The sequence below is a fragment of the Oreochromis aureus genome, linkage group 22, assembly GCF_013358895.1.
Source record: "Oreochromis aureus strain Israel breed Guangdong linkage group 22, ZZ_aureus, whole genome shotgun sequence".
Taxonomy (NCBI): domain Eukaryota; kingdom Metazoa; phylum Chordata; class Actinopteri; order Cichliformes; family Cichlidae; genus Oreochromis; species Oreochromis aureus.
In genome coordinates, this window is record NC_052962.1 from 28,100,313 (window position 1) to 28,124,920 (window position 24,608).

At 39.8% G+C, this 24,608-nt stretch overlaps 3 protein-coding genes across 10 annotated transcripts; 2 read left to right on the forward strand and 1 right to left on the reverse strand.

Moving 5' to 3' along the window:
* Positions 1-20: 20 nt before the first annotated feature.
* zbtb22a (zinc finger and BTB domain containing 22a) lies at positions 21-6,539 on the forward strand. 4 transcript variants are annotated; one of them, XM_031733706.2, is made up of 4 exons: positions 21-723; positions 2,059-2,277; positions 2,948-3,719; positions 4,102-6,539. In XM_031733706.2, the coding sequence occupies exons 2-4, from the start codon at positions 2,071-2,073 to the stop codon at positions 5,190-5,192; spliced, it is 2,070 nt and encodes a 689-aa protein (XP_031589566.1). In that variant the 5' UTR covers positions 21-723; positions 2,059-2,070; the 3' UTR covers positions 5,193-6,539. The 4 variants fall into 4 exon arrangements, with proteins under 4 accessions (XP_031589566.1, XP_031589558.1, XP_031589550.1 ...); XM_031733698.2 differs by lacking the exon at positions 21-723 and adding an exon at positions 753-849 and having other exon boundaries at positions 4,105-6,539; XM_031733690.2 differs by lacking the exon at positions 21-723 and adding an exon at positions 754-849.
* A 4,549-nt stretch (positions 6,540-11,088) lies between these two features.
* Positions 11,089-24,164, reverse strand: mbpa (myelin basic protein a). Of its 5 annotated transcripts, XM_031733671.1 has the most exons (7): positions 23,900-24,164; positions 22,066-22,161; positions 21,555-21,581; positions 14,144-14,164; positions 12,751-12,834; positions 12,618-12,638; positions 11,089-12,288 (listed from the first exon to the last, which is right to left on the reverse strand). In XM_031733671.1, the coding sequence occupies exons 1-6, from the start codon at positions 24,017-24,019 to the stop codon at positions 12,636-12,638; spliced, it is 351 nt and encodes a 116-aa protein (XP_031589531.1). In that variant the 5' UTR covers positions 24,020-24,164; the 3' UTR covers positions 11,089-12,288; positions 12,618-12,635. The 5 variants fall into 5 exon arrangements, with proteins under 5 accessions (XP_031589531.1, XP_039462121.1, XP_031589516.1 ...); XM_039606187.1 differs by lacking the exon at positions 14,144-14,164; XM_031733656.1 differs by lacking the exon at positions 12,618-12,638.
* LOC120435949 lies at positions 16,074-19,864 on the forward strand. The gene is made up of 5 exons (XM_039606185.1): positions 16,074-16,522; positions 17,376-17,428; positions 18,736-18,891; positions 19,132-19,227; positions 19,479-19,864. The coding sequence occupies exons 1-5, from the start codon at positions 16,456-16,458 to the stop codon at positions 19,770-19,772; spliced, it is 666 nt and encodes a 221-aa protein (XP_039462119.1). The 5' UTR covers positions 16,074-16,455; the 3' UTR covers positions 19,773-19,864.
* Positions 24,165-24,608: the final 444 nt, after the last annotated feature.

Here is a 24,608-nt window from a genome sequence, read left to right on the forward strand (position 1 = left end):
TGAGAATTTCTAGCAACTACCCTCCTGACAGCGTCCCGTTCAACCACCACAACCATCACACGTGTAGCTTTCTGTTGCGGTTTAACTTTTCTTCCACCGTTTATTTAACGCTTGTAAAAACGGGTGTCTTAGCAAAATGCTAGCTTTTGGGCAGCATAAGCTTCTCTGTGATGACCAACTAAAGGACAGGAACGTCGTTTTATTTCAGTGCAGGCCCATTATCGACGAGATATGAGAAAATCAAATTACACATTGACCGTTTTGTCTAGAAGCGGTTGTTTTATCCGTGTTGCACTGTCAGCTAATTGAATATCTCCGGAGCGCCCCCTGCGGGGCCTCCAGCTGAATTGCAGTCAGTTTCTTGGGGATTGGGCTCTGTTAATACATATAACAGTGGGTCTGTCAGTAACGTTTAATAATCGTCCATGCAGCTATTGTTTATTCAGCGGCAGGTGAATCAACAGGTTAACGTGTGATGGCGTTTCGTGACAGTTCAAACCGACATTCACACCAAACACCCACTCACGCCATCTGTGAGGATGCTGGTTTGTCAACTGGCTAAAAGCAGCAGCTGCGCCTGCGGGCAGGCTGCCGTTAGCCTCGTTTTATTAGCGTGATTTTTTTTTTGAGATGGCGGTTAGCATGTGGAGTTTACCAGTGACGTTTTGCTGCAAATAGTCAGCGAGGCTCCATGTAAAACAACAAAATCTCGGCTCATCGAAGGTAAAGTCATTAAACTAACGTTTACTGGGCTGTTGACTGGCTAATGTAGCTAAAAGCTAGCTTAACGCAGGGAATATAAACAATGAACCAAAAACTAAGGAGCGAATGTCTTCAGCCCTTCATCATGTGAGTGCCGTCTTTAAAAGTAGATGGTGAAATAGTAGCGCATCGAAGTTAGCAGTAATCACCAGGTGGTAAATTATTTGGGATGAACACAGGTGGTTATTTATAAATCATGACCAAAAAAACCCCTATTTATCCCATATTCGGGAAATGCTATCGTTACAGCACTTAAAATGAACATTAAAAATAACACCCGGATTATCTGGTAGATGGCTTTCTGCTAGACGGATGTATTGAATTCTAGAGTGTGATGGCATGTGGAAGGGAAGATTTTGTGTATCTCTCCTTGTGGCAGTGTGTCTGAAAAGCGGCTCTGCTGTCTGTTTAGTAAGTGTTGCAGACGGTGGTCAAGATTATCTATGATGGATAGCAGATTGTTCAGTGGCCTCGTCTCGACCACAGCTCTTTCATAAGTGTCGTGTGTGCAACCAGTCACAGAGCTAGCCTGTCTGATCAGTTTATTCAGTATCTTGGAGTCACCAGCTCCCCAGCAGACTTCAGCAAAGTGCACTGTGCTGGCTAAAATTGGGTGATCTGCAACATTTTGCTGGATGCTTTGAAGGATCGCAGTTTCTGTAGGAAATAGAGCCTCCTATTACCCTTCTTGTATACAATCTGTGTTGGTTTTCCTGATTTGGATGCCTGGAGTAGCCCTCTACTTCAACACCCTTTCCCAGGGTAGGTCTTGGCTATGTAGCTGTCCTCTTCCTTCTGAAGTTAGTCACCGTAACTCTGGTCTTATTCACATTCAGAGGTAGACGATTCCTCCTAGACTACTTCACCGTTGGGCCCAGGCTAGTCTCTGGTGTGAGGGAGAGACTAGCCTGGGCTAGTTGTTAAGCCCTGATAGTGTTGAGTTCTTTGGTACAGGAACCAAACAGCATGTTTTCCATAACACCGATATTAGCATAATTTTAACTGACATTTGAGGTAAAATGATGAGGTAAAATTGGTCTACATGAAATTACTCGTAAGCAATTAAAGGTCAATCAGAGGATAGTAGATTAATGTACCAGCGGATCTTCTCTACAGTGAATGTTATCAGCCTTATTTTGTGGAAAACAGACAGTGTTATTGAATATTTTAATGGCGTAACAAAATATATATTGGTCTATAATGCATTATATGTATAAGTATGGATTAGAAAAATAATAACTACATGTGTAGTAAAATATGAGAAAACAACTGACAACCTTTGTGCCTTTCCTCTAGGTTTCTCTGACCATGGATCCGACCTGCAGTGGGTCTGTGGCTCCGGCCGGTTTGACGGTCCAGGTGTGCTTCCCTGGCGCCAGAGCAGCTGTTTTGGACAACCTGAACCGGCAGCGGGAGGAAGGCAGGCTGTGCGATCTCTCCATCCAGGTGCAAGGTCAAGTGTTCAGGGCCCACCGCTGTGTCCTCGCTGCATCCTCACCTTACTTTCATGATCAGGTAGGGCAGTGCATATTCATGCAGGGTTTAAGTTGTTGGGGTTTACTGTCTGATGTTGCACTCCAGTAATATAGCACTATTAGAATACCTAAAATCATCTCTGCATGTAGAGTGGGTGACAAGAGACGAAGGGAGAGACACCACTTTACAGCCTTTATGAGCATATCACCCACTTGTTTTCTACTCCACATTTTGAGCTTCAATATTAACATTTTGGTCACAGCTGGCAAACATGTTTAAAAGCTGCATTATTAACTGTTGGAGTGCAATCCACTGAAAAAGATACCTGCTAATTAATACGTAGTAACTAAAGCTGATGGCTATGATAAAATACTTGAATTTCATTCACCAAAACTGAAGCAGAAAATCCTTGGGTGGTCTGTACCTCACAGTAGCTCAGATAATTTCATCAAACAGCACAAACATGGTGGAAATGTCCACATTAGTGACTCCAGTTAGTGGAAACCTAGCTTTTGTATAAAAAAGCAGGTGTCTTAAGCCTCCCTTATAGTTTCTTTAGCTGTTTTTCTTTGTTTAAAATGGCTAACAAACTGAGCAACAGTTTGTTTTTGTAAAGGCACTGGGTTTGTAAAACACTGGCAGAAAACCTGTTTATGTGTATATTTCAGTCCAGATGTCAAAGTGTGTCTTTGTTTCTGTCTCTTCACAGGTGTTACTGAAAAACGTTACAACTGTCTCCCTGCCCTCAGTCATGGACCCAGTTGCCTTTGAGAGCGTCCTGAGTTCTGCGTACACTGGCCAGCTGAGCATCGTGCACGACGATATCGTCAACTATGTCACCGTGGCCAGTTTCCTCCAGATGTGGCACATTGTGGACAAATGCACCGAGATCCTGAAGAGGCCTCGTTCCTCAGCAGAGGGTGCCTCTGGAGAGGTTGCTGCCGCAGCTCACCCCGGCTCTGCATCTCGCCAGCAGTCCCCGAGCAGCACGGAGTGCCTGTATGCAGAAAGGGAGGGAAGGAGGAGGGAGAAGAAGCCAGATTCACTGCCTCCTTTGGCTACATGGAGACGCCCACAGCAGTTCTCAAGATGGGGACGCCCTCGACCCTCGTCCGCCCAGCACTTGGCTGATTCACAGCTGGACAGCCTTCCTGGCTATGTGGAGACTGATTACACCAGCTGCGAGGAGACATGGGTATCGTGCAATGCTAAGACGAGTCACTTTACTCATGACGGACCTGGACACAATGCCCGGCACCATGGGGGGTTCTCGGGTGCTGAGGCTTTAAAGCAGAAAGTCAGATTTCAACAGCGGGGGGCACCACAGACCTCTGATCGACCACTCGATAAGAATAGAGAGAGTGGGGATGGTGATGAGGCGCAGGATAAGAGGAGGAGTGAGAGAAGAGGAATTGAGGCGGATGAAGGAGTAGGAGAAGAGACGGGGAAGAAGGAAGGCTTTGCACAAATGGGACACTGTGGTAAGATGGACAAATATAAACAACATTAAAGAATCCTTTTTTAGACACTATATGTTATTAGGATTTTTACTTTTTTTGAACAGCAGTTTTTTTTTCCAAATATAAAGAAATACAGCTTTTGTGGGGATGATTTGGACTGACATTCAACAGCAGTGCCCTGACTGTAAATGTTACTAAAAGTAAATATATTTATATATTATAAAATAAACACAAGAATTTAAACATTTTATTTATTGGTTTCAATTTAGTAAAATTCAGATTTAAGTCAGCAGTGGATATGAATATCAATAATGTTGAATCTGACCAGATAGCTGGGTCATATATTCTCTCTGTTTGTGCATTTTCCTAGTGAATTTACTAAAATGTGCTTTTGTTCCTTCAGCAGACTTTCACTCTGTTTCGAATGAAAATGATGAAGCTGGACATGCTGCAGGGAAGCAGAGTGCAGACGTGACAAAGCAAAGAGATTTGGTAGGAAGCGATCCAGCCACAGACCTGCCCAGTCTTCATGGTTGCCAAACAGGTGACGCAGTTCCAGACCCTTCCTGCCCGTCCTCAGCCAGGCTTCAGTGGCAAACAGGTGCCTGGTCTCAGCAGGAGCAGAGGCCTCAGGAAGGAGAGGGTGGCAGCTGCAGTAAAGATGAGGATGATGAAGAGGAAGAGGAGGATGTGGATTTTGAATGTTTCACAGAAGCGCCCTATAGGAGAGACACTTACGATGAGATTGAAGATGGCACAGGACAGGTTTCCCAGCGGCCTTTGGTCCCCGTGTCTCCTGACTTTACCGTGGTGGGTGCGGAGGTAAATTGGCAGGGTGGCTCTTTGACCCCGACCTCCAGTCGCCATCTGTCCTCATCTTCTGCTGCATTTCCACCACCCCCTTCACCTCCAACCCCATCTTCATCATCCTCAGTGTCCCTCGCTGCTGCGCCCTACACGGGCAAAGTACACTTCTGCCACTGTGGGAAAGCCTACACCCTGAAGAGTATGCGTGACCGGCATGTGAAGATGCAGCACCTCAATTTACGGCCCTTTGGGTGTCCTGTTTGCACAAAGTCCTTTAAAATGAAGCACCATCTCACTAAGCACCTTAAAACCCACGGAGGGCTGCGGCCCTATGAATGCAGCCTCTGTGGGAAGAAAGTCATTTGGAGAGACAGCTTCCTGAGACATCAGGCCCGATGTGAGAGACTTGCTTCCAGCTCCTCGGCAAACAGCAACAGTGCAAGCGCAGCTGCAGATATGGATGATGGCTATAGTTATGGATTTGATGAAGGGGAAGCCTTTCTCCCCACTGGAGGACAGGTGAAAGTTGAGGAAGTGGATTTTCACAAGGAGATAGAGGATGGGATGGGTGGGCTTTTGGGTAGTGTTTCTGGGATTGTTGCTGAGCTAAGAACCCAGACACAAAACTTGGACCCTGGCAGTCACGTTTTTAAAGAGGAGGCCAGCGAGAGTTTCACCGGAAATTAAATGTTTATGTGGAAAACGGTGATTTAACGCATTTACTGTAAAGTTTGAAGAAGGATTTTGCTTAAAATGCCATGAAATGTCATCCGATCTTCACACAATCTGAATAAACAAAGAACACAAGCAGTTATACTTTTCATGCTTTTATTTGTGAAACATTGAATAATCACTCAGCGCTGGATGGAAAGAATAAGCGAACCTTTGTGCTAATGAGTTCTCAGAAAAGCTGCTTGCAGTCAGGTGTTCCAATTAAGGCAATGAGATCTGACTTGTGGGATGTAGAGGCACTTGTCCCTATAAACAAATGTGTACAAAGTCTTATTACTTACAAAGCCTGTTCTTAAATGTATATAAAGAGGAAATATAGGACTGGCACTACTCTTTTCCCAAAGGCCACGGAGACCACAATATATCTGCAAACAAAGTATCTACACGTACTAAAATATTCAAAAGATCTACAGAAAACCTTTGAATAAAGAATAGTGTTAAGGAAAGAGAAGTAAATAAGTTTGCCAAAGAACAGATAATAATTTTCTGAGCACAAATGAGACAAAAATCTGTCTTTCTGACAAAATTGCACAATGCTATATTTGTAGGAAAAGGGGAAAAAACAGGAGCTTGTGGTAACCAGCATGGTGGAGGGAGCATCAGTTTTTGTGTATTTTATTGTATTTTTTAAAATGTATTGGTTTTTTGTACCAGGTTCCGTCCTGGAGCGGCAGTTCTAAATCTGATGCTTAGAAGAGTTTGGGAAGATGCAGTAAGACAGGAAATATTATTGACCTCATTGCTGTTAACGTTTGTACAACTAAATAAATTTAATAGTTTACTTATCATTTTAGAATAAACACTGTGCGATTACTCAATGTGCTCAATAAAGACATGAAAAGTACAACTGATATTTTCCGGGTTTGATCAAATTCTGAGAAATCAGTTAAAGTGTTGGTGATCCCAAAGGATTCGTCAGCTTTCTGCTGTATGTACATAAATACTTTAAAAGATGGAAATGTATAACACAACAAATCTTTGAGCCACTGCTTCAGTTTTGTCCTTTACATGTGCATTATTTACAGGCCATGGTTATTTTGAAAAACATGAAACAAAATATTCTTATTTCAAGTGATCCTTTTTCATTTTGCAGCGTCATGTAGGCTGTTTTTGTTTAGTGATGCTTTAAACTCTACCAAGCAGTGTTGTGAATGTACTTCTCGCATTTTGCACATAAATTATTTGCCATTAACCTTTAATATAAAATGAACACAAGGATAAAAATGCTTTTTTTCCCTGTGCCATGCTGATGTCACTTATGTGAAGAAAAAAAATGGTAATAAAAGTAGTTTTGTTTCATGGTTTTGGTGTTCTGTGCTCATTCTAAAAACATGTCAGTGAGGCTCATTTTAATATTGTGTTATTTTAGAGCACTGAGGCCATTTTTAAATATTTTGTTAGATGACTTCTCAAGAAAGAAGTCATTTACATAACACTGTGATGAGATTACAGTGTTGTCTAGCAGTAGCTGACAAAGTCAGCCAGTATATTGGTGGGCTGGGCTCCTGAGTAGCTTGTTAGATTTATATGAAGTTTAGCATCTTTTTCAGGTGGAAAAGGGTGTCTTTGGGTGTCTAGTAGATCAGTACAATCCTCTTCCCTGTGAGACGAGCTCTACCAGTTACATTTAGACTTGCAGGTGTGTGAACACTGACTGATTTTAAATTTTCCCATTTTAGGCCAGCACAGTGGATTTTAAATCAGACTATTAAGATATGATTGAGGTGCAGACTATCAGTTTAAATTCAAGTGGTTCAACAAAAGCAATATATAACTGGGAAAGGCAGTTGACTGAAAAAAGTCGAGTTCCAATGACTAGAGTAGATTTTGTTATTTTCGTCTGTTGTATTTGGGAACTATTTATTTTCACTGTCAGTATGCGGTCCAAAGAGATGTTGATGTAAGTGGGTAAGGAGGCTATGATTAGATTTTGAAAAACAAAATAAATATCAGAGGGAGACATTTTTTTTTAGGAGTGACCAGTCGACAGTCTGGTACATTCTTAAAAAGAAAGAATGCAGTAAACACCAATAAATCCACAACTAAAGTGGATTCTTGCAATTTCTCATTGGTTAAGAAAAACCCCTTCCTAATGGAAATTTGACCAACATAAACAAAATCTTCTTACATTTTGAGGAGTTAGAAATGTTTTTAGATGAATAGCCTCTTATCTAACAGTATTTGACAAGTACCAGATATGCAGCATTTTCCCACTGGTCAATATTAAGAGATTTTTAAGAGACATTCCACACTGCTGTGTGTTTTTGGAGGACATAAAACACGGAGGCTTAAAGAAACATTGCAGATCATTTTAGGACCCTTAGGCTGATTTGAAACAATCTGGAATTTATGTTTTAAACAATGCTGAACTTATTGTAGAACATTAGTGTGTAGATATTGGTGGCCATTCTAGAACAACGGAGTGCAACATTCTAGAATGCAAACGTTGATTGTTAAACACCGATGGTCATTCTAGAACACTGATGCTAATTTGAAACATTCTACAACTCTGAGGCTAAACTTACTAGAACATAGCGCATTCTAGAATGTATGTTTTAAACAGTGCTGAAGTGCTGAGTGTAGATATTGGTGGCCATTCTAGAAAAACAATGTGCAACATTCTAGAATGCAACAGTTGATTTTTAAACATTGAGGGTCATTCTAGAACATTTTAGAAACGTCACGTTGATGCAGGCTGCCTCGACTTCAATGGCATGGAAATGTGGTGGAGGGCTAAAAGGAGTTTCTGATGACGACGCAAGTTAGGATGCAGCTTTCCTGGAGAAGTCTAAATCGAGCTTTAGGCTCATCTTAAAACCTGATTCATTTATGGTAATTTTCATAACAGTCTCAATAACTGTTTGTCGGCTCTTAGTCACCTGCTGAGCTGTGTGCATAAGAACAGATGATTTTTTTATAGTGGAGAAATTCTCACATTCAAAATTCAGTAAACAGGTACTGCTTTTGGATACAGTCTGTGCCCCATTAGAACACATTTAGAACGCTGCCTTGCAGCACAATGATGGGGCACAAGAGGTCTCTCTAGCTCAACACTGCATCATGCCGTTCTAGTCAAAAACTACACTATCTGTGATAAAATGATCTAGAGATGCCAGTGAATGGGACTGCTGATTAATGTATTTGGGTGTTTTCAGAAGGGATAGTCTATAGAAATTTCAAGTTCAATAGCAAACATGAGGTCCTGACCATCAAAGAAAGAAATGACACAACATAAAAAATAGATTTTTGGCTTGCAGAGCCCTATAGCTTAGAGAGAAATGTTACTGCAGTACAGTTTAAAATCATTTCATAGAAATGTTTTGTCAGATTAGACGCTTGTATGGCTGGATTAACTGTGAAGATGAACTGGCTGAGTGTACATTTTGCTCTTTATATGAGTGCTCAAATGTGCGTGATGTGACATGGATTATAGACCCCTGAGCCAATTATTGAATTATTCAGAGAATATGCAGCTCAGTGATTATTGTGCTTTTAGGGGCAGTAGTCCATGAAAAGTTCTATCTCACTGTTATTTCTAATGATGAGAAACACTGTTTTTCCCACTTCTCAGTATTGACAAGGGAGTCTAACGAGGATGACTCATCCTTGTTTAGTGTTTAATTAAATGTAGGACAGAGTGTCCTGCTTATGTAGTTGAGATCTTGTTTTTTCACTCTGCAAAAGACTTTGATATTGGGATTATCGTCTGACGTAGACGATTGGCCTCGAGAGAATATTTCAGCAGTGTTTGGGAGCTTTTTATGGCATGGATCATCGCTGAGTTACAACAGGGGCTTATCAGTTTACATTTTTTTCCTCTCTACCTCAGTTTTTGAGCTGCAAGGTCAAATTTTAAGCCTTCTAAGCTGCAAGAAGATAACAGGGTCAAATTTTGTGTTGTTTTAAAACACGTTGACAATTCAACAAAGAATCTTAATGGGTAAAATATTTAAAGTTTATGAAGTATGGTTATGTATCTTCCAGTAGAGGGCTATTACTTGACCTTAAACGAGCTGTTAAAATGTCAGAAATGTAATTTTCATTTTCTTTCATAGTACTAGAAATGTAAATTTCTTTATTTATTTGAGTTTATTTAAAACGTTAGAATATATAAATTCATAATAACGGGAAGCGGTGCAAGAAGAAGAAAATCTTATAAGCCTGCCCTTTGTCCAAATGAATAGTTTACCATAGGGTAGTTCACAATAGCAGAATGCCTCTATGCATACTTGCAAATGTACCTGAGCATCAACACACATACAACATATCCACATACAGAGCACTGCATATTTCATACATTCATATGCTCAAGGACAAAATAGAAACTAAATAGAAAGCAAGCATGATCAATTGGAACTGAACCAATGAACAGCTCATTTTCTACATGTGTGATGTGAGGCATGGTAACTTACACAGAATGCAGCAGTAAGCATGCCAATAGTACTAAAACAGTCATTTCTGTACACAAAGCACACAATATTTATGTTCTTTGATTATTGTTGTTCATGTTTTGGGGTTTCTTTAGTTCTCAGTGATCTTAGTCCTCTCTCCCTTCGTCTTATCTCAGCCTGTGTTTGAGTCTCTGTGTTTGTTCATCTCCTGTGTCTTCCCAGTCAGTCATGTCTCCCTGTCACTGTTAGTTACTCTGGTCTCTGTGCTCCATGTTCTGTTTCTCTGCCTCCTCTGTGTTCCTGGTGTCTTGTCTCTAGTGAAGGTTTCGTTCTGTTTTCTTGTGTGGTGTGCTTGGTTCCGAGCATGTTCCGTGCCTCTGTGTCAAGTCTGCTTACGGCTCATGCTTCCTGTTTTATTTTGATAGTCCTTGTCCTATGTCAGTGTATCTAGTTTGCTTCCCCTTGTCTCTTTATGTCTGATTAGTTCCAGCTGTGTTTCCACCTGTTCCCCATCCTCTCGTTATCCTGCCTGTGTATTTTAGTCCTCCTTCCCCTGTTTGTTGTCACGTTGTACCGTCAACCCTCCTCTGTGCCGTGTGTTTCCTCTGTGCCCCTAGTATTCTCCTAGCTCCCCAGTTTAGTTCCCTAGTTTTCATGTTTCTGGTTTTGTTTTCTTGTATGCAGTGTGGTGTTTTTCCATCAAATAAAGCTGCTGTTTTAAGTTTACTTTTCCATGTTCTGAGTCCTGCATTTGGATCCTCATCCTGCCTGCCACACATAGAAACATGACACTTTACAATATTTTATACTCTGTTTTTTGCATTACTTTAACAGAAAAAGTCATAAAGCTTTAGAAGTGGAGCTATTTTTATGGTCTTTTTAACCTTAAGACCATAGACTGTACATAGAAGAACAACATAACCACCGTGACATTATCCTGTGGTTAGTATAGTCCTAATGTGAGGCCCTAGGCTCAGCATTTGTTTCTGTTCCTAACTTGATGAGGAGTGAGAGCTCAGTCTGACTGAGAAACCAAGAAACAGCAGATACATCAGCGACCTATCACTCATAATGTAAACATGCCCTAAAGCAGGGGTGGGGAACTCCAGGCCTCAAGGGCCGGTGTCCTGCAGGTTTTAGAGCTCACTCTGGGTCAACACACCTGAATCAAATGATTAGTTCATTACCAGACCTCTGGAGAACTTCAAGACATGTTGAGGAGGTAATTTAGCCATTTAAATCAGCTGTGTTGGATCAAGGACACATTTTAAGCCTAGTAAACTGTACCCTTACCACAGACGTGAAAGTGGTATTATCTGGTCAACGTTCAGCAGGAACGCTGGTGTGCACATTCACTTACTCAGAGCTCATTTGAATCATATGTTTGGTAAATCATAACAATTAAAACGCAGCAAAGATGAGGGAACGATCTGATTTTAAAACATTTAATAACTCTTAAATTTGAAAAAAGTAAAGGTGTTTATTGCAAGTTAGGCCGTACATTACAAACAGGAAATTTACATTAAGAGGAAACGCAACACTTATCTAAGTATCACTTCCTATTCCCGTAGCACCACCACACGTTAGCCACCTCATCTTTACAGTGCTTTTGACCATTCAGTTAAAGCGAACATACAAACATCAAGTAGAAATGAGAGTGGCAGTGTAATTTACTACAAACAAAAAAAAAAGATCACAAATTATTTGTCAGAACACGTGAATTCAACATCCTGTCCTACAGTACTGTGCTCCTCGTGCCACCTTGCTGCTTCATCCTTAAACCTTTGAACCACTTGCAAATTAACCATCAGCTACAAAACATGTCAGCCATCCTCTGGAAAAACACAAATCACCATAAAACTTAAATTACGACAGAACAGATAAAGAAAATCACTAAATAAGCTACAGAAAGCTACAGAAAAGACAACAGAATAGTTTTAGCACATTTCTCGGTTGTGAAACAGTGCATTCGAAAGGGCATTTTTATCTTGTTTTGATAGGGTTGGGTAGCATCAACATCATACATGTTGATTAATTACACGGAGGCAAAGAAAACTAAAGCAGTGGTGTTAAAAACAATATTAGAGCCCACTACTTCTATAGGTTTCCAGTTGCATTTTACAAACATGTGGCTTTGTGACATGCTCAATCAGAAACGGGACCACCCTCTGTCATGATTTCACATGTGAAAGTTTGTTTGGCTTGTGTGTCGTGTGAGCTGTGTGTTTCTAGGAAGCAGCGAGATCCATAAAGCATCAATCGTGTACAAAATGCAGACGACAGCAGACATAGAAGAAACAAACACCTGCCATGAACAAACCTCAGACAGCAGACACTAGCACCATCAGACAATGATTTTTATGGTAGGAGACTTTACTAAAAGCATGACTGAACCTCTTACAAACAGCTAAATAATTCCTCAGAAGTAGGATTAAAAATAAAAAGAGGATTTTTACACTAATGTTGTGTCTCTGTCTAAAGATAAAGGAGGATCGTGTTAGTAGGTTAACATCTCTTGAGGTTGTGAGTCTGCCGCAGGCGTATCTGTCTCTCCTTCTTCTTCTGGTCTCATCGGTGTCGGATCTGCGGTTTGGTCCTCAGTGGAGAGCTTAGAAGATGGTGCTCCAGCGTTTAGAGGGTGCACGGGACTTGCCTTCTCCCTGGAGAGAAGAAGAAGTGGACATGAGGAGGTTGAGAAAAACATTGGTTTTCCTGCCGCAGCCACAGATAAGAGCAATCTGGGGAGATATTTGGTTAAAACATTGTTGAAAGTTCATGAACGAGGTGATTGTCCAAAAAAACGTTGCATTTAGTGGCGCTGATCCACACTGAAAATAAAGCCTCAAAAAACGTTGAGGTAGATGGCATTGGATGAATTTGGGCTTACATGTAAAAGTGAAAATGTGCCTATAAAGCTTGTTAGTTTATTATGATGACACGCTGCAGTAAAAGCATGATGATGAAATGATCGTATTTACGTCCTACTCACTGATCTCTGATGAGAACATCACTGTTGCATTTGAGCAAACACAAACAGGAAGCAGTGCTCGTGAAATCCAGGTTTACAGGCAGAAAGGGGGAATTCTGGGTAAAGCAAAGAGGCAAACGTTCTGCGAGCTCACCAGGTTGAAGAGTCTGGACAGCGTGCTCTGGTCTCTGCGTCTTCTGATCGGTGACTTTGTGCTCTCAGCACGCGGTGACGTGGCCTAGAAAAAGATGCCTTATAAGCACAGGTGGAGAACTGGAACCAGCTCCAGAATCCAGCATTGCCTCGCCACTGCAAAACCTTTAAGCAATTCATTTTACATCGACGGCCTTTTTCTCTCCATGAGATTAAAGATATTTTCCCCCAGACAATCAGAGATATCAAACTACTTCAACGAAATGCCAAACACAAAAACAACTGCTTAACATTTTGTTACAAAGGGCGCCGTTTTTGCTGTTGCTGCACAAAAAACACATAACCACCAGTAATATGACTGCAAACCTTCTTATTAATGATCTCCATCCTCTTTAAATGCATTAGGATGGACTCCTTGGTATTTGGGTTTGTGCTTTCATTGTGTTTTGCTACGAGTTGAATTTCCTTCTTTGATATTTAAAGTGAATTGGTGTGCAAAATAACAAAGTGCAGGTATGTGGTTTCTCTGCAACAGCAAAGAAGAAGGTTGTCTTTGATCTGTTATTGTGAGTAGACATGAAAGGAGAGAAATATGAATGTGTGACTGGACCAGATTTCACCTAACAGTAACCTTTAGGCGAAAGAAGATGGATGAGAAAGAAGAAGATGGGGTCCATGAGGGGAGACACTGACACAAAGGGTGTAAATGGCTGATCAAATGACACACAAAGAGGTGTCCACAGTGGCTGGACAGATAAGAAGGCACAAAGGAGGTGGCAGACCAAAACAGATGGATCGGTGAGTCATCTCTGGAGAAGTTGATGAAGGTGTTACAGAGAACTAGATGTGTGAAAGAAGAGAGGAAGGGGGGGAAAGAGGTCCTAAGAAAAAAGTGTTTACCGGCTGTGGTTCATAAATAGTTGAGCGATTTCAAAGTCATCCAGAAGCAGTGAGTCGCTCTGGATTGAAGCAAAGAAGGGAGGGAAATTGAAGTGTATTGAACTTATCAATAAGCCAATAACTGTGTCAATAATTTTCAAACAGCAAGTCAATGAATGAAATTGATTTTCTGTGGCATTCATCCAGGCTGATCTGCTGTAACTGTGCCTTTCAGGCCTTGTGTGTCAATGCTGGTGAATCAGGATGTGAATGTGACTTGATTCATCGCGCTCCAGTATAAAATGTATTTCTCTTCAGGGAAGAAAGCAGTGAAACACAAAGTAGGAAGGAGCCAGAATGAAAGTGAAGGTTAGGTAACAGGTGCACTGCAGACAAAGGACATGTTGCAAAGAAGAGGTTGACAGACAGATTTAAATGGGATGATTGCAGACGCACAGAGCGGCGCAGTCAGCAGTGGGGCTTTTGTATAATTTGAGATAGGTCGAGTGACGTACCAAACCCAAGACGTCTCTCCACTGGACATGAAAAAGAAACAGATAACGACATGGTGAGATGAGCTACAGTAAGATTATGATGCCACCTGCACTGGTCTCAGATTAGCTTTGTGGTAGCAGACAAGTCGATGTGTAAACTCTGATTTTATCCAGTCCCTCCATGATCACCACCGCTATGATCTGGCTTTTAAAAATGTTTCGGTAAAAGTCCCTAAAAAAAACATGAACAAACTGAAAATGGATGCACATAGAAAAAAAAAAGAAAAGGTTTCGTTTCCTGTCCAGTCATCTCATGACCCTTGATGATGTATTTATCCAGTACCAGAGTGGGAATCTGCATTTTAGAGGATTATGTAACCCTTATAAAGAAATTTGCTTTGCAATAATAAGACAAATATAACAATACAGTTAGAGCCCCACACAGAGGATTACTAATAATCTAGTAAACATCAGGATAAATAAGATGACTTGCTATGATAATTTTTTCCAGATATTCATTCAATAAACGTATGAACTATAACCTTAATATTACATAATGGCACCATCATCAGGTCACGGTCTTGGTTTGCCCAGTTATAACCAATTATCTATTTGTCTCACTGAAATCAGCCTCAGCTTTAGTTTATGTTACCATGATAACACCAGGATAGCAACCATGGTGATGTGCGAAATTTAGCATGCTTTCATTAACCCTTTAAAGCTCAAACAATGTTTATGAACCCTTCTGACAAATGTTAAAAAATACATTAAATATCATTTTTGTGCAATTTATTGCTGACAGTTTGTGTATCTTAAAAAGAAAAACCCATAAGTGGGTTAGGGTTAAAGAAAATCTCAGTGGTGATGCAGAGGTCTCAAAAACTCTTGTATCTATTATGATCTTATTATCTGATATCTTCTTATTTATGGCTTATAGTGCTGTCTGTGATTATATCAGCGTTTTCCTTTGTAGGACATTTAGATAAGCTCTGTGAACACAGGTGAACTCTGTTTCATCCATTTGTTTATGGGTGAAAGACATAGACAGAGCACATTTAGATCCGCAGGACACTAGATGGGCAATTCATGGCTCTCCAATGATTTTGTAACCATTACATGAAGGCACCTTAAGCAAAAGGCTGAAAAATGAATAAAGTGAATTGCCACAATGTGAGATGCAATTAGCAGAAATTGTGGTGGGAAAGTTGCAATCTCTTAAACAGTATCAGTAAAGTAACCATTGAGACACATTTTAGGTCAAATATCCAAATGTCCATTTTAGGCTTCTGTAAATAAAGAACTTTGATTGTGCTGCTTTTATAGTAGAATGTATTTATATTGGTAACAGCTGAGTATTGATTTCAGTTTTACTTCTTTGAAGTCTGGGTGCATGTGCAGTTGGTGCATTCAAGACACAAAAAACGAATTAAATAAAATAAATAAATAAATAAATAAATAAATAAATAAAAGCAGGACTGCAGATGTCCTCATAGACCTTCATCATCTAATGCTAAAATTTGTATCTCTCAGGCCTGAGCAGACCCTAGCAGACTCACAGTAAGTATAATCGATGCGTGCAAAGTGCAAAATTCTTGATGTAATATTCAACAGTAAAATCTGCTAAATTGGCTAATTTTAGCTTGCGGTTTTGTACCTCCATTTTTTAAGATAGTATGAACAAGATTTCTGAAATAAACTCAATTTTGGATTCAGTATTACCCAAAATAAGTGACTGAGTCCATAGACTCAGGAGGAAAGTGTTTGCAGAGGTCAAGAAGGTAGTTTTCGTATAAACTTGTAAAGGACCTGAATCGTTTTTGCTACCACATCTATCGCCATCTTGTGGTCTTTGGATAGAATGCAACTTTTAGGTACTTCCCCTTTTGAGGTTAGGAAACTATGTCCATGTTTTATGTTGCCTACACCCTAAAAAATTATTCAGGGGCTTAGTAAATATCATTATAATTCTAAGTTAGATGACCTTGATTAAATCTTTGAAAATCACAAAAGTGTTATCTTGAGTTGAAAATACTGAAAAGAATGCTTAAATTTTCAACACCAGTTTTTGAGTTGAACTGAGCTCTTTTGTTCAAGTTTATTTAAAAGAAAAAATTCTGTATTTGAAACACAGGGTGCATTATTTAAATCTACTCAATATATCTCATAGAAAGTACTCAAAATAACTGAGACACTGGTATTCATACTTATCATTGTCTTGAACTTTAATTATTAATGGTTCAAAATCAATATAATTTTGTCCCCCAATACTAACTTAAAACTTTGAGTAAGACTAATGACCTTTGGCATGTACCGCGCGCGAGGAGCATGGCCTCATGCGAGATTTTCTGCACGTTGAACGAGACAGACGCACATCGACTGCAGACTTGGTAACGTTTTCAGGTAAGTGACCATTTCTTACATTTGCTGTCTTTATCCACACTTTTATAACATGTTCTGAAGAAAGCGTTTGTCATGGTGGCTCACTTTTCGCAGCGTGTTTGTGCACGTTAATTTAAGTTTTCAACCCGTCTTCCAGTCAAGGCGGCGGGAAACCGCGCCCTTTTATCCTTTTACGTTCTGAGTCGCTATCTGTGTTCCGGGTAATTTGACCGGAATGTCCCGGTACCAGCGACCTGACCGTTTAATCGGGGGCATTTTAGGAACCACGTGAAAGCAGGTGTGCTCAGACATTTCTAGAAAATGGCCCTGTTGAGTCGCGGTGCGGGAGCTGCGGTAGTCACGCGGCCTGACTCACTCTGTCAGGTTGTTCAGGAGGAGATGAACAGACGTCATCAATGGCTTTGGTAACTAAGAAGACCTGCCCGCGGAACAGTTCATAGCAGCAACCATGCTGCTTAGCTTTCTTGTTCTATGTGGGGTCTTTCAGAGCATATAAGACGCTGCTTTCAGCTTTGTCCCGAACAGGGCCAGTTTTTGAGAGAACGCTGAGAGGACCGCCCGGGTCAGCAGATTACCTCATCCAGGGCCGGTCCAAAGTACTATGGGGCCTTAAGTAAATTTAGACTCGGGGCCCTACTTCCTTTCAGATCCCAGAAAATAATGAAGGAAAAAAAAGCTTTGGTCCTTTGGGTCAAGCCAAAAGTACCATCATTTCCAGTATAGTTACTCCCAATTTACATAAATAAATGTTTATTTCAATCCAAGCTAAAATTTCTTATAAGAGATTGATGTTATGGCAGATTACTCAGTGACATGTTTTGTAATGATAAAGTTTTGATTTGTATTTTTTCAGCACCATCTTCACCACCAGGAGAAAAAATCTGCATCAACTACAAAGTAAAGCAGGTAATTTTACTCAGAGGACTTGATGTGTTAAATTTTGGAATGATATGATATTGTTTTATACAAGCTGAGTAGTGGATGGTGATACCACCTAAATATTTATACTGGTTTTGTGGTGGGTTATTTTAGTCATACAAATGCCAAATCTAAATTTTGAGAATTTTTCAGTTCGGTAAATATATTGATGAGTTCATGGTCTGTCATCTAGTGTCACCATACTATCTTTTATTTATACAGCATGGTGATGTGATTCAGATTATTTCAATGTGGTTAAGTATTGTACTTTGTTCCATGTTGACTTATTTGTAAGTTGTATCCTCCACCTGAATTGGTAGTGAGTATTGGTTATTCAATCAGTTAATCATACAAAAACTGTGTAAATATGGTTATACACCATTCTGTCATCTTCATACCGTGAGACATATTTTCTCACAATTTTTTAGGTCACAGGTGATGAGATGGCAGTGTAAACTCTGCAAACATGAAGAGTCATCAAAAGTGTCACTACTCAAACATTATGTGAAACATGGTACATTTGGTCATGGCTATTCCATACCCTGTCTTCATTTGAATTGTCCTTGCTCTTTTAAGACATGGGGTGCCTTACGCTCACACTTGTCTAGGTCTCACAGTTCGCATGAAACGGAGGGCTTCACAGACCGGAGTTTTCCGCCTGTTCCCCCTCTAGAGCCGAGCCTCGCTTCAGTTTTCGGCACCAAAATGACCAAGGTCGTTGGACAGCGACCGGCCCACCCCGCCAAACTTGACCAGCTGATAGCAAGGTTCACTGATCGCGCACATCAATCCACTGTTCAGTCAGCTGCAGTGACTAACAACACTGCCTTGCTAGCGTTTGTCATCTCCAGGAAGGTGGAGGAAGCAGAGCTGCCAGAGGAGCTGAAAGGCTTTCTCTGTAAAGCCGCTGACGCGATTCTGAATATGTGCGCCACTTCAGCAGTGTGTTCCTCTCGCATCGCTGCCTGGCAGACGATGGTTCAGAGGGCAACCTGGCTCCGCCTCTTCCCTCCAACATTATACTATCTCACAGGGAAATAGTGCAAGTAATTCATAACATAAAATTTAGAAGCTTAACATAAAGTATTATCTTCCACTAAGGCTTTAGTCTGCATACTGAACAACTCCACTTATATGGATTTATGTCTGGATGAGTAAATTAATCTTTTGCATGTTAGAAAATAAGGTCCAGGTTGCAAAAAATGGTAGTTTCACTTAAAGATTTTTTTTTTGATTGAATCAGAATTTTTGCCTTCAGATTTTTTGTCCTTGGTTTTTTGTCCTCTCCCATCCAGGTCAGGGCAGAGTTTCATAGGATCACGACCCTGAACCTTGAACCAAAGTTCATGTCATCGTTGGACTTGTATTCATCCAAACTCCTGTCCTTGTTTCAAGCCAAGAAAGGTGCTGCTGGACAACGCCACAGGGCACAGTTAAACCTTCTGCTTCAGGTAAGGAAGATTGCATTTTCTAACCACAAAAACGTTCCAACACAGTATTGAAGAGGCCCTTCCACTAAAAACGGCTGAGGTTTCTGTTCAATATTTTAGCTCCACAGGTGTTCTTACCTTGATGGTGGGTGTGAAAACAGGTCAACAACAGAAAAAAAAATAGTTATGTTTAAGCTAGAAATGGTAAGTCATGTTTTAAATGTACAAATTTTGCCTCAGTTGAGACTTCCTGTTTTACAGAGTGGAAATTCCATCGAGAAAAAACGAGAAGTCATCATCAGATGTCTCATTGACCATCTGGGAGAGGATCCAAGTGCCTTAATCAAAACCTTTGAGGTTGGTGCAATAAATCTGTTTTAGGAATATTAGTAGTTTGTTTTAACTTGTGAGATCATAGAAAAGTTTTAAGATACTGTTCTAAAGAAGAAAAAAAACACTTCAAAGCATACAAAAGAATAGCATTTGCTCAAAGATTTTGGAGCACAGTGTCCACATATTATGAGTACCGGTGATCTCATACAATTGAAACTTTTTGTTTCAATGTTTGGAAATATGTGAGCTTAAAACAGTTGTTTCTCTTTTTAAAGGACGGTGCTGATGCTGTCTTTGTTGAAGAGGCTTTGGCTGAGGAGGTGATGAAGATTTACCTGCTGCAGAATCAAGACAGGTCAGGCGAACCTACTGATGTGGGTATTGTTATTGAAGGCGTTACTGTTCTGGGCAAACTTGGGAATCTGAGCAAAGCCTGTTGCTATCTTTTGGGACTGTGCTATGCTCTGGATCTGAAACACCCCAAGAATCTCAAATGCACATTTGAAGCATTTCAAAAGTGTTCATGGAGCTGGATCCAAGAAACCTTTCTGTCAAGGTTCAAAGACTGAAAAATGACCTCTGTTCATTGTAGACAAAATTTCACAGGGCTGTTCTTAAAGTGTTAGACTTGTTAAGTGACATGTAATGCTCATCAAAAGGTTCAGTTATGCATTACATTGTGTTGACATTCCTGTTCATAAATAATGTTTGTACCATAAACTGTGTTTTTGTATTAACTTTCCAGATTCACATTAAGGTGTAAATGGGAGAGTATCTTCTGTATGGTTTTTTTTTTAATTTATTTTTTTTAGCGTAATCCTTTTTGAAACCTTTTTATTTAAATTATGGATGTTTTTTGGTCACTCTTTAGTTATAATCTTCCCAATTTTTGGGAATCAAAATAAGATGTTTAAAAACTATGTCACAGTGCAAATGTTTTGTTTTTTTCAGGATTTATATTCTTTTGGGATCTTAATTTTATTTTTGTCATTTGACCTTTTCTGAAAAGGTAAAGCACTGCGTTCACTTGAGCCACTTTTATTCTTTGTATGGCAGGTACATTTTTCTTGTTGTTAGCATCAATATGCCAGTTTTACAGAGTTTTATCAAGCATGCCAATTTGGATGCAATTTTATTATATAAGGCTGTTGTGACTGAAATTTTATCCAAGTTTTATCCACTGAATGTAGAACAGATTTCAGCTCACTGTGTTCAGAGAAGGAATCTGCTAAATGTGTGATTCACAAAAAGCTGGTTAAAATAAATCATTGTGAACAATGTTGAACTGACGTGGTTCTTTTTTTTTCCTGTGGGTGGGTGGGTGGTGTGTGTGTGTGTGTGTGTGTGTGTGTGTGTGTGTGTGTGTATATATATATATATATATATATATATATATATATATATATATATATATATATATATATATAAAACACTTAATTGTAATTAACGTTTTTGCTTAAGTTAACTTTAAAATATTAAGTACATTGAACCATTATTTAAAACAAATAATTGTAATGGTGTAGGTTATATGTGCCAAGCATTTCAGCATTTCCTAATTAATATTTTATGTAGTTTGAACTTTTGGTTACTGTTGTTTTAACTTACATTTTCAATTGTATTTACTCAATTTTGTATGTTACTGTAACATCTTTAATTGTTCATAACGACTTATTCCATTTTAGTTGGATTTACTCAATTAATAAGGTGTATTTAAGAGATGTGATTGTTTTTGCATTTACTCATTATTTTTGAGTGTAAAAGTGTTGCACCAAAATATTTAAGTAATTATCAGTTTTAGTTCTTAGAGTGTATCTAAGTGACAGCCAATCAGAAGAGGTTTTGATTTTTTTTTTAAAAAGGGTGTGGCCTTAGAGGGAAATGGGCTTAAACAGCTTAAGATGGAGGAATGAACTGAGGGACTTTTCTAACATCCAGTCTAACTATATAATCTCTTTGTTACTCTATACAACCCTTCTCTTTCTTCTCCTTCACTTCACCCCCCTAAAGATTGGGGCATATGTCTGCTCCTCCCTGAGCCTGGCTCTGCTGGAGACCTCTTCCTGTTAAATGGCAGTTCTTTCTTCCCACTGGCGCCAAGTGCTTGCTCACAGGGGTTCGTCTGATTGTTAGGCTTTCCTCTCTAAAATGTTAGGATCTCTATTTTACTATAAAAAGCTAAGATGATTGTTTTGAACTGGCACTACATAAACAAAATTGAATTTAAACCTGAAATGATAAAGAATGATTATTTTGACCGTTGATTTCTGCAAAACAACTCTCTCATTATCTTCATCCTGTGGTTAAACCTTTGAAATAATTATAAACAGATATGGCGGTAAAGTGGGACTCACCCTGGATTTAGGACGAGGAGAGGAAACCTGAGGAACACCAAGCAACAACAACAACAACAACAAGAGAGTGACTGATTGTTCAGAGCAAAACAAAAACAGAGCAACAAACTCAGATATGAAATAAACAAAAAGTGCTGAGCTGCTGATTGAAATTTCCCCAAAGTCTTTTTTATCGGTATGCAAATGAAGGAGTCATGCGGCGCGTAATCACTGAGGTAGGCGAGGAAAAACAATTTAACCAGCTGTTTTTGAAACATTGCCACACTGTTGATGCCAAGAGTTAGAGCCAAAGAAAATACTGGAGGAAATTGGAAATTGGAGGAAATTTGTTTATTCCGCATTATGAATTATGCAGTTTTTGGCAATTTCAGGGGATTACATCAAACACCTTTAACTGAATGAAGCTTGGCGGGGTTAGCGTGACGCAGCAACAACAAAAAAAGCTTTTATAAAGGTATGTAAAACATGTATGGAATGACATGAATAACATGTGTGTGCAAGTGGAACTTACAATGCTCCTGAAGAAATGCACAACAGCATTTTCATTAGTCCGACGGCGGGAAGAGGACTGTTGGGGTGAGGCGGCCAGATGACCCCGGAAAGACCCCTGAGAAGATAAGCAGAGGTCAAGTAACTGCATATATTTGTTTAACACATGTTCACCTGACTGTATGAAACATGCATTTTTCTGCAGTGTATTCATGATAGAACAGATTGGGATGAGCTCACTTTCTCTGATGAAAGTCAGCGCTGGCTGCACCACAATATACCAATAATTATAGCTTTGATATTCCCTAATTATTGTCTGGTCTCAGTGACAGAGAGGAAATTATTAAGATGATGTTTTTAAGACTTCAATCTGATGATACAAATTAAACCTCATATATGCAAATCAATATCTGTAAATATGTAAATGGTCAAGGTTCAAAGGTTCAATAAACACTCCTTTTACAAAAAAATTGAGTATTCTGGAAATTATTTCATGGTTCAGACTTTAAAGTATTAAAGGCAAAAGCAATGAAGACAATGAGAGGAGATGATTCCTGATGGTCATCTAAGGCGAGCTGTGAGATCAGAAGCAACCCTTACATATTGTTGAAAGCCTCTGTTTATGTGGGAAGCCAATCAGAAGAAGGTTCCTGCCTTTCTATGACAGTTATTGTATTTTTTTTACTTGGTCTTATATTTAATGAATGCAAAGAAGTCCAAATAAAGAAGCGAGATATGTGCAGGCACGCATCTCTTTGCTTTCTGTTGTTTTCTGCCTGTCTTGCAAATGAGTCACAGAAAAGCTGATACACAAGAGTGAAACACACAAACAATAAAATTTAAGAAATCTCTGAGATCTGGCGTCCTTGCGCTCTGCCTACTCAGAATAACAGCCTCAGACATCAGATGAAAGCAGTTTGAAAACAGCAGAAGGGCCCCTCCCATCACATACTGTTGAATCTTGAAATCTGAAAGGGGCTTTGTCTGATGTTTTCTATCTGCTGCAGCTCATGGTCAGACAGATATTACAGACTAAATTTACCTGCAAACATGGTACGGTTCATGCATCCACATTGAGGCCTGTTTTTCCCTTCACAAGATCTCAATGGGACTGCATTAGAGCCTTTATATTAGATTCTTTGCAGCATTTTGCAAGACAAGAAGAAAAAAAAAAACAAAAAACAGCGCATCGGGGCAAAGCTACCAAAGCAACTGGATGGATTTTTGAATTACTCAACCCTCCAAAAATATCTTTCTTTTTCAAAAAAGCTCAAGATGGAAGGTCAAAAAAAATCCACAGCCCACAGTACATACAGTAATTTTGAGTGTGAGCTTTTACGTGCAGTACTCAGTGAAACATTACAGAGACGGTGTCTGACATACAAAACATCCACAGTGCTTTAGGACACTGACGCTTAAATAAGTGGATTTTAATTAACAGATAAGGTCTGCAGGTGAATGTGAAGTACAAGCAGTTAAATCAAAGAAATCTCAACTCTGCTCAAGAAAATGCAAAACTGCTTAAATATTTAAAAGCAAACTGTAATAATATGAACTGCAGAAGTGAATTATAACCTACCTTAACCTCTAATCATTCACAAAGTCTCGCTTTAGTTTATTAAGAACATTTCTTTTTAATATTTTATTTTTTTAAGACAAAAAGCAAATTATTAATAATATTAATTGCATTATTATTGTAACCACATTATTATTTATATGTAAAAATTAATATATGCATGAATGGGCTTACAGACCACAGACCACAGCTTGGAGTATCTATCTAATTAACTAAGTAAAAGTTTAAAACTGGGTTAAGCTGAGGATAAAACTGTCTGTTTAAATGAATGGATGCTCACCTTGCTCCTCTTCTTTTTGTCTCCTCCAAAGAATTTGCTAATCTGATCCATCAGACCGGGATTCTTCTTTTTCCTCCCGAGCCCAAAAGCGCTCTGCCCTGAGGTGCTTGCTGTAGCCATGCTAGCTGCTGCTGCTGCTGAGGTTTGGTGGCGTTGACCTCTCTGTTTACTCAGTAGTCCTCTTCCAAGCTATTCCAAAGCTCACAGTGCCAAAACCCGTCTCTGCTGCTCCTTCAGGGTGGTTTGCAGCCCATCTGACGCTCAGGGGCCGTCTTTGAAGGTGTCATCCCCTTGGCCCAAGGGCACCATGGGACATACTGAGGGTCAGGTTGGTGAGGGTGGGGGGGGGGTTGCATTGGTGATGTCCATGGTTCTGGCTCAGCTCCAGGCATTCTTTGGAGCTTGAGTGGCTGTGTCAGTCACTGCCGCCCTCCGCATGGGCACGGCCATTGTTCCTCTCCCCATCTGCCTCACCCCAGCCGAAGGGACAACAAGGGTTATCTCTGAGTCTGAACTCACACCCTGATGCAAACCAGCCCGAAGCACTGTGAGGCCATTGTTGAATCGGCCCCATATATCTTCTTCATGTATTGTGTTTGAATTGGATGTACAGTCACCAGATTAAGAAAAGGAAAGACTATGGTGTGAAAGAGACAAAAACCTGTGAACACGAGCCAATTATCTGTCTGCACAGTAATAAAATAAACTT

Coding starts and splice junctions, on each gene's coding strand:
- zbtb22a (XM_031733690.2), top strand. CDS start 829: ATGTCTTCAGCCCTTCATCAT. Junction 850..2,058: donor TGTCTTCAGCCCTTCATCAT/GTGAGTGCCGTC, acceptor CCTTTCCTCTAG/GTTTCTCTGACCATGGATCC. Junction 2,278..2,947: donor CACCTTACTTTCATGATCAG/GTAGGGCAGTGC, acceptor GTCTCTTCACAG/GTGTTACTGAAAAACGTTAC.
- LOC120435949 (XM_039606185.1), top strand. CDS start 16,456: ATGCGAGATTTTCTGCACGTTGAACGAGACAGACGCACATCGACTGCA. Junction 16,523..17,375: donor AGACTTGGTAACGTTTTCAG/GTAAGTGACCAT, acceptor GTATTTTTTCAG/CACCATCTTCACCACCAGGA. Junction 17,429..18,735: donor TCAACTACAAAGTAAAGCAG/GTAATTTTACTC, acceptor TCTCCCATCCAG/GTCAGGGCAGAGTTTCATAG.
- mbpa (XM_031733656.1), bottom strand. CDS start 24,019: ATGGCTACAGCAAGCACCTCAGGGCAGAGCGCTTTTGGGCTCGGGAGG. Junction 22,162..23,899: donor ACAAAAAGAAGAGGAGCAAG/GTGAGCATCCAT, acceptor TTATCTTCTCAG/GGGTCTTTCCGGGGTCATCT. Junction 12,289..12,750: donor TGTCCAGACTCTTCAACCTG/GTGAGCTCGCAG, acceptor TCTTCTCTCCAG/GGAGAAGGCAAGTCCCGTGC.